General features: G+C 42.2%; 1 protein-coding gene across 1 annotated transcript; it reads left to right on the top strand.

The window, feature by feature from the left end:
• The first annotated feature begins 668 nt into the window (after window positions 1-668).
• PGRMC2 (progesterone receptor membrane component 2) lies at window positions 669-11,618 on the top strand. The gene is made up of 3 exons (XM_035114230.2): window positions 669-1,062; window positions 8,517-8,672; window positions 9,698-11,618. The coding sequence occupies exons 1-3, from the start codon at window positions 684-686 to the stop codon at window positions 9,793-9,795; spliced, it is 633 nt and encodes a 210-aa protein (XP_034970121.2). The 5' UTR covers window positions 669-683; the 3' UTR covers window positions 9,796-11,618.
• Window positions 11,619-13,113: the final 1,495 nt, after the last annotated feature.

Below are 13,113 nucleotides of genomic sequence, written 5' to 3'. Positions count from 1 at the left end.
CCTCCTTCAGCCAGCATTTTTCTCAGGGCGAGTGTTAACAAGCCTGTGAGGTAGGGCCTACCTGATTTTTATTTTATTTGCACAGAGCGCCCCGTGTTCTTAGGTGCAATATACCACTGACAACTCATGACGACGCTCATGCATCTTCGCCATTGTTAAGGCAAAAGAAATTGAAAAAATTCCGGGAGCCTCTCGGAGATAAGCAGCGCCTTCGCCGCCCTGATTTTATAATCGATAAGGGAAAGGGCGGGGAAGCACAGAAGCATGTTTATGGCGTCGACGAGCCCCCTTCTCCCCCCCCCCAAAAGAATATTCTAGTCCAGCGCCCGCAACGCGCGCGCGGCATTCCTCCGTCGGCACCACGTGAGCGCCAAGAATTTATGAGGGCGAAGGCTCGCTCGCGCGCGGACGCCACACGCGCGCACACATTCTCTCTCTCTCTCCAACCAACCCCTCCCAGGCGAAAATTCCCCTAAGGTGGAAATCTGCCGTTGGGTAACCGCGTGCGCCTCTTTCTCATTCGTTCTGCTGGGCGCGAGCTAGCGTGGGTGACGTGTCCTTACCAGTGACCAATCGGAGCCCGGGCGAGGAAGAGTCAGACGGCGCCCCGCCTGCGCCTCCCGCCTCCCTCCCCCGTCGCGGGGCGGAGCGGTTCCTCTCAGGCAGGCGCTGGCTGGGCAGTGATGGCGGACGATGGGGATGGGAAGCTAAGGACTGAACAAGGAGGCGGGGGTGGCGGCGGCGGCAGCAGCAGTAGCCCGGAGGAGACGGCCGCCGGCAGCTGGCTCGGGGGGAGCGGCGGCTTCGACATGCTGCTGAGCTTGGCGCTGCTCGCGATCGTGGCGCTCGCGGCCTATCGGCTCTACAGGCGCTGGGGCAAGAGGAGCGGAGTGGGGGGCGCGGCGCAGCAGGGCCAGGCCGACTCCTTGCCCCGCATGAAGCGGCGGGACTTCACGCTGGAGCAGCTGCGCGAGTATGACGGCGCGCGCGCGGCGCGCATCCTCCTGGCTGTCAACGGCAAAGTCTTCGACGTGACCAAAGGCAGCAAGTTCTACGGGCCCGGTGAGGGGGACGGGGGGAAGGGGGCTAGCGGGGGTGGGGCATACATGCCTCCTGGGTGAGCGAGGGTGGGACAAAGGCTGGGAGGGGGAAGAAGGGAGAAACGCCCCCGCCCCCAAGTAGCAGGTGTAAGTAAGTAAGTGGGGGAAGGGGAAAGGCCCGCTTTGCCCACCCACATGGGTAGGTGGAGAAAGAAGATATAGCAGGCTCCACACCCCCAGGCTGGGGGTGGGGCGGGTTTCAGGGCACATTTGGAGGCAGGGAAGTGCCACTGGAACCACAAAATACCCATTTCGCTGGTGATCTCTGAACTCTCCCTTCCAAAACAAAAGGTAAACACACACCCCAAATAAAATACAGACAAGGAAGCAGACAGCATCTACACAGAAACAGGTAGCCCACATCCAACCAAACCGAATAATGTGAAATTTAAAATAATCATTAAAAAAAACTAAGGAGGTAGGGGGCCTTGGCAAATATGAGGGCTTGTTTATGGGTATGCCAGGTAAAAGGTAAAGGGGCCCCTGACCATCAGGTCCAGTCGTGTCCGACTCTGGGGTTGTGGCGCTCATCTCGCTCTATAGGCCGAGGGAGCCGGTGTTTGTCCGCAGACAGCTTCCAGGTCATGTGGCCAGCATGACAGAACTGCTTCTGGTGAACCAGAGCAGCGCACGGAAACGCTGTTTACCTTCCCGCCGGAGCGGTCCCTATTTATCTACTTGCACTTTGATGTGCTTTTGAACTGCTAGGTGGGCAGGAGCTGGGAGCAACGGGAGCTCACCCCGTTGCAGGGATTCGAACCGCCGACCTTCTGATCAGCAAGCCCTAGACTCTGTGGTTTAACCCACAGCGCCACCTGGGTCCCTTGTGGGCATGCCATGGTGCCCACAAATACAGTCTTGGGCACCTAAACTTTCATTCCTTGTCTTGTTCACACATCTGCTTTACTTTCAGACATTTAGTCCCTTTTGAATGCATATTTGCCCTGGAGTGAGCAAGCTGTCTTTGGCATATTTGCTTCCCATATTTGCTGGCTTGTTTCATTTCCCTACACATGTAATTCTCTGGACTTTGATTAACTAACTAGAAATAGTTCCAGCCTTTTACAATGTGAGTTGGAATCCAGATTCATTTTATTAAGGCTTGGATATTTACTCTTTCTGCAAGTCTCTCAGCAATTGCAATGGTAATTGGGCTGCAGTCTTACACATAGTTACAACAGAATAAAGTTTATAAGAAGTTGACGTGGAGCTGTGGACTTCATCTTATACTGGTCCTAACCATGTGCAGATAAAGGCTTATTGATTCATAACTGTGCAAAGTTCTTGGCAGCTGGAATAAAATTTGTCTTGCTTCTGATTAGATTTTACCTAATATATATTAAAGTAGGTGGGGGATTGGCAATATATAGTCCAGTTCTTAATATGTTTACTTGCAAGTAAGTCCTACTAAGTAGCGGGTTTAATAATTAAACATTATTTTATTCAATAGGCTCCCAATGATCTTTTGTGAAGTATATAGTAGGTAGGTAGTGAAGGAAAAGTAGGGCAAGGATTTTAAAAAAAATCATTGTACATAGAAAGTTAATAGTTAGAATAAATTTACAAATTATATGAGTTTGGGGCTGCATTTTTAATTAAAAAAATTGCACAACCAATGGGGCATCTGTGGCCCTCCCCAAATGTTGTTGGACTTCAGTTCCCATCTGGCCGGGAACAATATCTGGAGGTTCATATATTCCCCATCCCTGCTGTACTCAGTTGCCTGGGGGTCAGTCACAATGAAACTCTGATTGCCTTGGTTCTGTGTACACACAGATGTGCATACTGTAAGTCAGTTTGTATATAGTTAAAAACTTCTCCAAACAAAGCACAGACAATGTACACATAGGTTGTAGTAAGCATGTTAGAAGAGGCATTTTTCTGTGTAAAAGAATTGTGAATATCTCTAAATAGTGTTGCAATCTATTTTGAAGGTAATTTTAAAAGATCTGTCCATTAATCATGATATTTTTAATTCATTAAAGACCTTAATTGAGTGGTTAAACTTTGTGGCCCTGTTTATTTAAATATCTTGCTGACCACTTACACACTGCAAATGTGCAACTTGTGCTGGTGAAGTAAAATAGTGGTAATGTAGGTACAAATAGATAACATGGCATTTGGGCTACTAAACCTTCCTCCCTGAATACTGGAATCAGTTGTGAGAATTTGATGCTGGAATAGGGGTCTATTGTGTCTTGCATTGTGCTGAGCATTGAAACTAATTTTTTCCAGCTCTCTCTGCAGGCTATATACTGGCCACAATATGCTAACTATCAAGTAGGTATCTTGACATTTTCACTATCACACAATACAGCAGTCCAAATCACAGTGATCCCACAACTGAGGAAATGAATCTCATTTTCCCAGCAACAATATGTTTTGATATTTAATAACAAAAAAGTACTATTAGTAAAACTAATTCTTAAACTATTATAACTTACTTAAAGAATAAGCAATATGTGTACCGGTATCTGTTATGTTATAAACCTTCCTGGAAAGTACCTTGGAAGACTCCTACAGAAGATCTTCAGCCTTCTAACATGGATGGGTCACTAAATGAATTATTAATAAAGGAGACATCTTTTATTAGAATATGCTTGTCCATCTAACACTGAAAGAAGTGGTGGCTTGTAAACTTGAGGTTAACATATGTGACTTCAGTGAATCAAATGATGCTGAGTCAAAAGCACAATAGAGACTGGTAAGCACTCCATGTTAATGGAGATTTTATTTCTTATATTTTGCCCTTCTCATGAGAGTGCAGGGTGGCTAAAAGCAAATGGTAGAGCAAAGTAAAAGCACACTACAAAGTATAGCAGACAAGTCAGCACTAAATTAGAGAAATACCATATAAATTATGCCACTTACTATACCCCAAAGGCCTGTTGGAACAAACAGGTATTTGGTTGCCCTCTGTGGGGAACAGTCTGAGTGTGGTAGGGAAGGGGTTCCACAGTCAGAGCAAGACCATTGAGAAGGCCCTGTCTCGTGTGGCGATCCTCTAGGTCAAATTCACTGAGGGTACTACAAGCTAGGCTTCCCCTGCAGATCTCAAAACAAAGGTTTGCTGATACTGGGGAAGGCATTCCTGCAAGTACTTGAGTTCTAACCCATTTTTTAATGCTATTATCTTATTGAATTGGACCTGGTAAGCTAGCACAATTCTTTCATGTTCTGTGTCATTTACCATTTCTTGCTGCCCTGCACAACAGCTGGACAGTAGCACTCTGTGGCAGCTGCAGATTCTAGGTCATCTTTAAGGAAACACCCATGTAAATTGTGTTGCGTTAGTTCGATCAGGAGCTGTCTGAGTGTGGACAACTGCAACTAGATCATCCTGATCCAAGAACAGCTTTAATTGGCCAACTAGCTGGAGCTGGCACTCCTAGTGGTGGAGACAATATCCAGGTAAGGGACCCCTGACCATTAGGTCCAGTCGTGACCGACTCTGGGGTTGCGACGATCATCTTGCGTTATTGGCCGAGGGTACAGCTTCCAGGTCATGTGGCCAGCATGACAAAGCCGCTTCTGGCGAACCAGAGCAGCTCACGGAAACGCCGTTTACTTTCCCGCTGTAGTGGTACCTATTTATCTACTTGCACTTTGACGTGCTTTCGAACTGCTAGGTTGGCAGGAGCTGGGACCGAGCAATGGGAGCTCACCCCGTCACGGGGATTCGAACTGCCGACCTTCTGATCGGCAAGCCCTATCAACAATGTCAACCCCCCCAAAAAAAACCTATGCACCTGTTATTTTAGGAGGAGTGCTGCTAATAGGCTACTAATTCTGAGACCTGAGAATCACCTACTCACAACACATTCAGCTTAAGAGTATTAATAGAACACAATAAGCCAAACTTAGGCATTTCTCAACCTCCTCATTTCTGTAAAAGCCATGCTTATGCTTTTGAAGTCCATAGATTGCAAAATGTTTAGCTTTGTCTAGATTTTGCCTTTTTCATGGAATCTAAAACCTCCCTGAATTAACGCTTCAGTAGTAACAATAAATATATGATAGTCTATGTTGTTCAGCTGCCCAGATGATTTCTTTTTTTGCAACTGCTATGATATTATCAGAATAGATTTGGGTGAGGGGTTTATGAACAATACGAACAGCTGTCCCATGGAACTATGCTGTCATTGCAAGAAATGACAAATTATCGGATACCAGTTTCTTTGGTAATCTTAACTGTTACATAGTGAAGCATTATTTTTATGCTTTAAATTTTACGAATTACAGTATTTGTTAGGCTAACAAATATAACCTGCCCTGGGATCATGATGAACAGAGGCCTAGACTTTGATTACTTATTTCAAAGTACCGGTGGTAATAATAATAAAAAAGCAAACTAATGTCCCAGTTGATATATCTACCATTGCTTGCCAGTAAACAATAAAATTGTGAGCCCTTCTGTGCCTTTCATTTTGGCTAGTTCCACACATGTCAATAGACACTCCTAAACAGATGGAGAATTGGTGTATTTCTGGTTTCTAGTGCATACTATTTTAGGAGCAGTCATTAAGTTCACAATTTTTTTAGGGATTCCAAGTGCAATCATATCTAATGTGACTAATAAAGGGTATGTATGTATGTACGTACTTACAGTATGTATGTATTTAGCCACCCTTCATCCCTAGATCTCAGGGTGGTTCACAAGATAAAAATACAATATAGTGACCACAAAATGTATAATAAAAACAAAAAGAAGTCATGAAGTTTGAGATACTATTCTCCAGGTTTCCTAGGTTTGAGGTACTATGCTGTCCCCAGGGAGGCTTGCCTGGCACCTTCATTTCATATCTTTAGGCACTAAGCAAAACCTTTCCTCTTCACCCAAAGCCTTTGGCTAAAAACAACTACTGTACAAGCTTTTTAACTGCGTGGAGGGGTATTGCTTTTGTTTGTTACTATGTTATATATTGTTGTGTCTTTATATTGTAAACCACTCTGATCCTCGGATGAAGGGTGATCTAGAAATTTAATAATTATTAACATTTAAAAGACTCTTTACATGTCCAAAAGCTGACTACTATATTGGGGTGCTTTCCTTTTGAGTCTACAGTCAGAGGTTTTTTAGTGATCCTTTTAATAACTTGAAACACTGCTGGAATGTATGGAACTGAGGAGGAAAATTGTAAGGAGACTTGGAACAAAGTACAGTTCAAATCTTCAGCCTATGATTATGAGAATGATTATAGGTGATTCATTAATGGCATTTAGACCTATTAAAACTACAGTACACATGATTAGCGGACCCATATCACTAAAGTGCTGGAGAGGTGGTGATGAGATTGGATGCTACTGCTGTGTGGTGGAAGTGTAAGATAGTTGAAAACTGCTGGAAGTTAGATGTTCATGATACAGTATTTTAAACAGACCTCTCTTAATTCAAAATTGGCTTTGTTTATCGTTTTTCTGAACAACCCAGATTGCATTATTTACAGGACTTTTGTAAGCTTTGCCATGCTCATAAAATTTGTGATATCTGTGGGAAATTATATTCAAACATAACTATGCACAACCAGTAGTTAGTGTCGGAAAGGACAACAGGGTTGTATTGCTAGATAGACTCAGCTAAGTCACACACCCTCTCCTCCAGAGATGGAGAAAGTAAAGCCTTCTTCCTCCTCTTCTTTCTCCCCTTCTCTCTCTCTCTCTCTCTCTCTCTGTGTGTGTGTGTGTGTGTGTGTGTGTGTGCGCGTGCGCATCATGTAAGCTTTGTGGGAGTTCCACTGTGCAAGTGGAAGTTCTTGCATGGGGCAGCTTTGTTTAATGAAACATTCAGTGTCTGTGTTGGTGTACTGATTTATCATTGCAGTTGTTTTTGAGGCTACAGGTAGCTTCTTGGTATAGTTGTATTTTTCTACTATAAACTATGACTCTTAATAAAAATGTATCTCTCTTCACATTAAACTAGAGTTCTGTTCATTTTCTTTCTAAAATTTGGGTCTGTCCTTTAACCCAAAAGTATAATAGAAAATGTTTTTTTCCAAGCATAGCAAGGTAAAATATGCTTAAACTCTTTTAAGTGCATAGTTGTGAAAAACACTAATGAATTTAAGCCTTAATATATGTATTTATCTGAAATCCTAGTATTGCAATGTGGACAAAAGTTTTAGAAAGTCGTTTTTGTGGTTGTAGGTTGTTCTAAACTATTTTTGTTATATTTAGGTTACATATGTTCTACCATGTGATCTTGAATTCCTGAAGCAGTCCATTGATCAGATAATATGAGCCAATTCAGCACAAATTGGTCATATACGATTTAATGAGAATGACTGCTATCATTCTGTTATTAAACGTTAAACCCTTTATGTGACTTGTTTCAGTAGATAAGTGTATAATAGTGTCACTGTTCATTTGAATAAAAACAAAAAAACTTATTTCCATAACTTGAATTTCTGTGCCTTTTTTAAAAAGTCATTTAGTAATTTTCTAGATGTTATGTAATCTTAAGTTTCAAGTTCAGCTATTTCCAAAGGTCAGGTTGATAAAAGTTAGTTGTGTTGCCAAGTTCCATTACAGCAATTGTTAAACCACAGATCAGAAGGTTGGCGATTCGAATCCCTGCTATGGGGTGAGCTACCATTCTTTGGTCCCTGCTCCTGCCAACCCAGCAGTTCGAAAGCATGTCAAAGTGCAAGTAGATAAATAGGGACCGCTCCGGTGAGAAGGTAAACGGCATTTCCGTGCGCTGCTCTGGTTCACCAGAAGCGGCTTAGTCATGCTCGCCACATGACCCGGAAGGTGTACACCGGCTCCCTCAGCCAGTAAAGCAAGATGAGCGCTGCAACCCCAGAGTCATCCGTGACTGGACCTAATGGTCAGGGGTCCCTTTACCTTTACCTTTACCAAGAAAAATATTTCACGCTTCTCTAAATGTTTTGTGGCTTTGTTATAGATTCAGTTTCTTTAACCAAAATCTGTTCTGCCATTCATGTATCATATGGCTTATATAGTATTTGAGTTACGGTAGTGACCTCCTTTGTTAGCTTGCGCATTTCACTTCATTTGAACAGCATTTTGTAGAGGAAAGTTCATGTTTGTGGATTGTTCAGCTTCTGTGTTAGCCAATGCTCTGTCCAGGAAAGTAGGATAAACTTATATTTTGCAGTCCTGAGTAGAGACAGTCACGCAAATTTAAAGATGTTTGCACTCATCCACTGTGTGACTAGCATTTGTCATGTATTTTTAAAATAAAATATTATAATTGGGACAAAGGAGCAAAGCAGTTTGAGTTCCTGAATAAGCTTGTTTGTTCAAGCTCAAGTTTATTAAACTGTTCAGTTAGCTCTGATGTTTGGCAACAATTAATCTGGGGTAGGGGATTATGAGAACACATCAATGTTATTCTGAAAGGATAATGCAAGTGAATGACTGAATACATGGGTCTGTTTTTTTTTCTATTTTCAGAGGGTCCTTATGGAATATTTGCTGGCAGAGATGCCTCAAGGGGACTGGCAACTTTCTGTCTAGATAAAGATGCTCTTAGAGATGAATATGATGACTTATCAGACTTAAATGCTGTGCAAATGGAAAGCGTTAGAGAATGGGAAATGCAATTTAAAGGTAATGTTTAAATTGGGATATTCCTTTAAATCAAATGGAAAGTGAGTACTTTTAAATGTGTTTCTCAATTATTTTGCAGAAATTGGTATTTACTACATTGCTAGTGATTTTTAGTTTGAAAATGTCATGGTTCAGCTTATGTAAATATTCAGTTAATATGCATAGGTATAGTGTATCTGTGTGGAAGGGGAGGTAAGAGACACCTTAATAGGTTTCCATGGCTGGGCACAACAGGACAACTCCCTTCCTCAGTAGTGAAAATACTGGATCAGATGGGGGAATCAGGAGGATGTGGAGGCAGTTGGTTTTAAGTCTAAGTATACAGTTGCCTCTTGTTAATTCTGCTGCCGCAAGCAAGATAAAAAATTGTGCTGGCTAGGATTGATGGGAGTTGTCATCCAGAGCATCTGGGGGACACCAGATTAAGGAAGGTTAGGATACCTAGTGCCTCTGTAAACATCAGCATAAGTCTAAGTACCTATTGTGGGGGAAGGAGGTACTGCTGTGCTGGGAGTGATCACAGGGGTTCTTCCAGAATTCCAAGATCACTATCTCATGAGTTGCTTGTGTACCCTTCAAGGACTGCGGTACATTCACATCATTGTAGAGACATTCTTGCATGGATGCTTGTGCAGGCAGAACTTAGTCCTTGACTGTTCCTTAACAGTCAACATGGGAGGGTAGTGGTTGCAGAGGCAAAAGCCACTGCTCTCTGCAAGTTCAGTTAACCTCTGACACTTGTTGCTGTTTGGTGAACATGGGTGGACAAGTCAGTGTCAAGAAGACCTCCCCCCCCCCCATAAACACTAACCTTTCCATTGTGGGAGTATTATTTCCAGTATACGAGGATGTTTTTCAGGTAGGGGAAAGCTAAGAGAACAGCTTAGGTGTGTGTAATTACACCTTTAATCATTGATACTAACTAAAAACGTTAAGTTAATGGGCTGAGAGATAGACCAATGTTTATATAGATGTTTAATGTCATGTTGTAACTTTTGATTATAATATCTACATGTCTTTTTCAGAAAAATATGACTATGTAGGTAGACTGCTAAAGCCAGGAGAGGAACCATCAGAATATACAGATGAGGAAGATACCAAGGATCACACTAAACAGGAATAAACATTGTAAATCACCAAAGTCAGGGGCCTTTGGAACTGCAATCTCTTACTCCCCATCACAGAATGCCCTGTGTCTTTGGGTACAGTTCATCTGCTGCGGAAAACGACTTGATAGGTTTTGTACAAGAACATCATTACCCTCTCAACAAAAAAATTGATTACTAGGCATTCTTTGCTGCCAAACATATTTTTTGTTGCAGTTTAACTGTAATGCCTGGAAAGGCTTCAGAAATGGAATGGGCGCAGGGATTTAAAATGCAAAGAAAACTAATCTTTTTAGCATGTTGAAGCCTATGAACAGTTTGTTATTTACAAGCTTAAGCGTTTCATATGCCATTTTCTACTTCTCTTGACGCTAAATGAAAAACCTAGTTAAGGAATCCTAAGTAAATTTGGCTGCTGAAACATAATAAAATGAAAATACTCAGACTAGTTTGTGGGCCATTGGTTTCCATGGCAGAAAACTACTTCAGATCTCTGCAGATTAAAGGGTTTCAAATAGAATCTCCTGGAGGATAAAGGAAAATTTATCTGCAGAAGGTATCATCTGAAGCTTCTATGATTTTCCTTCCCCCTCAATCAAATCGGAATAATTGTGCCTTATTTCAACTTAGAGACTTGAATTGTTTTAAGGGAAAAGCCCAAATGTGACCTGAGTCACTAAAAGCAGCATTGAGGACTGAAGTTAGAACATTCGGGTGACTGGAAAACATTGATGTCATTCTGTATATAGAATGTAAAGGAATACTCAGTGTTACTGCCATATATATATATATATGTTAATATACATAAACTTAATTAGCAGTGTAATGGCCAAATGCACTCCCCTTTTGCTTTTTAAATAAACAAGCCCACCTCTTCCCTAAATTTATGGAGCCTAGACTCATATCTTTGAGAAATGAGGAATGCGCATGGATGTGGGTGCTCAAGTGCAAGAAATGGAGGGATGGTTCCTGCAGATACTGTAAATATGAATACAATTTTAATAAAGCATGTAAAATACCAAATGTGCTGTCAAACTTTATGTAGATGCTATTAAGCTAGTATCGGTGGCCAGGACTCGTGTGTATGAGTAAAAGAAGAAATATTGGAGATATTAAATATTTTTGCACTGCTATTAAATAAAGCTTTACCCAGCTCATTTTTACTTAGTCATCACACTTAATTCACAACAGAAATGTGACATTCAGGTACAGTTTATATGAATGAGAGCAAACAGGTGGCATATAACAGTGAAGCATGTCTGTATGTAGACATGCTTTGGCTATTACTTTTCATTTAAGGTTGTCATTCCTTTTTCTTGGCATATTACAAGCACAGCTTGTTTTTATCAATGTGGCAGGTAAAGGAAAAAAAACTAACTTTTTATTGAATGCATTTCCTGTAAATTAGTCAATAAAGTAGCATTAAGCTGCCATCAATGACCAACACAAGGAAAATCATGCCATGCAGTAATAAGACAGCCATGTGTCGTGCATGAAGAAAACCGAGCTGTGATCTTCAAGCTATGTGATATAGTGTGTTTAACAAACAGCATCCTCCTCCTGTCCAAAATGACCAAACAGTTCCGGACCATGCTCAGGTTGGCTTGTGAGTAGAATGTTCTTATGGTGTCAATAGGAAGATTTTCTATCTGCTGCCCCATTTTTTAAAATGTGAACATGCTGTTGTCCTTTAATTTGAAAATAAGCCTCCACTGATGAGCCACAGTTACAACTCTTCCACTCCAAAAATGTATTCCATAATTGAAATAATGCAGTCTGTTTTGAGAAATGAACAATTTGTGTTCCTACTTTTTTTTAAATAAAGTGTTCTGTAGATACATTGTTAGTGTGCTGTGTTCGTCATTTTACATTCAGGGAGTAAAATGTTGGACTTAACATAATTTCCCTTTCTATAGTGGATGCAGGGTATCCTCAAATCAATTGGTGTTCCCACTCCAGTAGGGCAGGGCTATGTAAATCAGACTTGTAATTGCCATCCTGGATGAGAGAGTGTCTCCCTAAGTTTAGGGATATAACAGCAACAATCTGAACAATTCAGAAATTGCAACCCTGAAAAGCAAAAATAACAGACGAGGAAACATGTAAGGCATCTCTATCCTTAAATAGCACCAGCAGAGAGCCAGACATTCCTAGCAGCAATAATCACTCCAGGTAGAATACCCTCAATCTACTGTAGAAGAGGAACTTCCCACAGTAAGTGCAACATTTTCCTACGATAGAGGGTCAGATTGGATGTTCAAAAACTACCCATCCATAATAGGGTTTTTCATTGTGGTTCCCACCTAAAGCTGAGACCACCTCTGAAGACACCTTGGAGAGAACCATTTAGTTCACAATGACACACAACACTGATGATCGTATGACTTCCCTACAGTTGTCCGGAGGATTGATACTGAACTACAGTGGTATTTGCACTTCACATGGAATGAGCAGTGGTCCTTTCAGGCAAGAGTGGGTGCTTTGTAACACAGAAATGCAAGCTTCCCCCCCCCCATTATAGTAAAGCTTTAAAGACTTTCCTCCCACCACTACCAAAAATTCAACATCCTTAGTACACCTACCGTACATGGTATCTTACAAATCTGCCCTCCTTTCTCCTAATTAGTGATATGCCCAACTACTGCTACCACGAGTCAGCTGCTACAGGTCTGGACTGATGACTGGCCCCATGGGATTTGCTGATGTGGTCGTAGCGTGGCAGGAGCAACAGGAGCATGGCCGATGCTCCTTAGTGGTGTGACAGTGATGGGAGGGGGACAAAATGCTCACACAGGCAAAGGTGGGCAGCGGCATCAAGTTGGTATTGAATGCTGTGTCTGAGGCACACCACTCATGAGAGCAGTGTCCACTTGTGTTGTTGTTTAGTCGTTTAGTCGTGTCCGACTCTTCGTGACCCCATGGACCATAGCACGCCAGGCACTCCTGTCTTGCACTGCCTCCCGCAGTTTGGTCAAACTCATGTTCGTAGCTTCGAGAACACTGTCCAACCATCTTGTCCTCTGTCGTCCCCTTCTCCTAGTGCCCTCAATCTTTCCCAACATCAGGGTCTTTTCCAAGGATTCTTCTCTTCTCATGAGGTGGCCAAAGTATTGGAGCCTCAGCTTCACGATCTGTCCTTCCAGGGAGCACTCAGGGCTGATTTCCTTAAGAATGGATAGGTTTGATCTTCTTGCAGTCCATGGGACTCTCAAGAGTCTCCTCCAGCACCATAATTCAAAAGCATCAATTCTTCGGCGATCAGCCTTCTTTATGGTCCAGCTCTCACTTCCATACATCACTACTGGGAAAACCATAGCTTTAACTATACGGACCTT

Source organism: Zootoca vivipara, chromosome 9 (genome assembly GCF_963506605.1).
Source record: "Zootoca vivipara chromosome 9, rZooViv1.1, whole genome shotgun sequence".
Lineage (NCBI taxonomy): Eukaryota > Metazoa > Chordata > Lepidosauria > Squamata > Lacertidae > Zootoca > Zootoca vivipara.
The sequence above is the reverse complement of the archived record's forward strand: the minus strand, read 5'-3'. Positions and strand labels throughout refer to the sequence as shown.

What these genes read in the sequence shown, in the direction of transcription:
- PGRMC2 (XM_035114230.2), top strand. Translation starts at nt 684, where the DNA reads ATGGCGGACGATGGGGATGGGAAGCTAAGGACTGAACAAGGAGGCGGG. An exon ending in CAGCAAGTTCTACGGGCCCG is followed by an intron (nt 1,063 to 8,516) that starts GTGAGGGGGACG and finishes TTCTATTTTCAG; the next exon opens with AGGGTCCTTATGGAATATTT. An exon ending in ATGGGAAATGCAATTTAAAG is followed by an intron (nt 8,673 to 9,697) that starts GTAATGTTTAAA and finishes TGTCTTTTTCAG; the next exon opens with AAAAATATGACTATGTAGGT.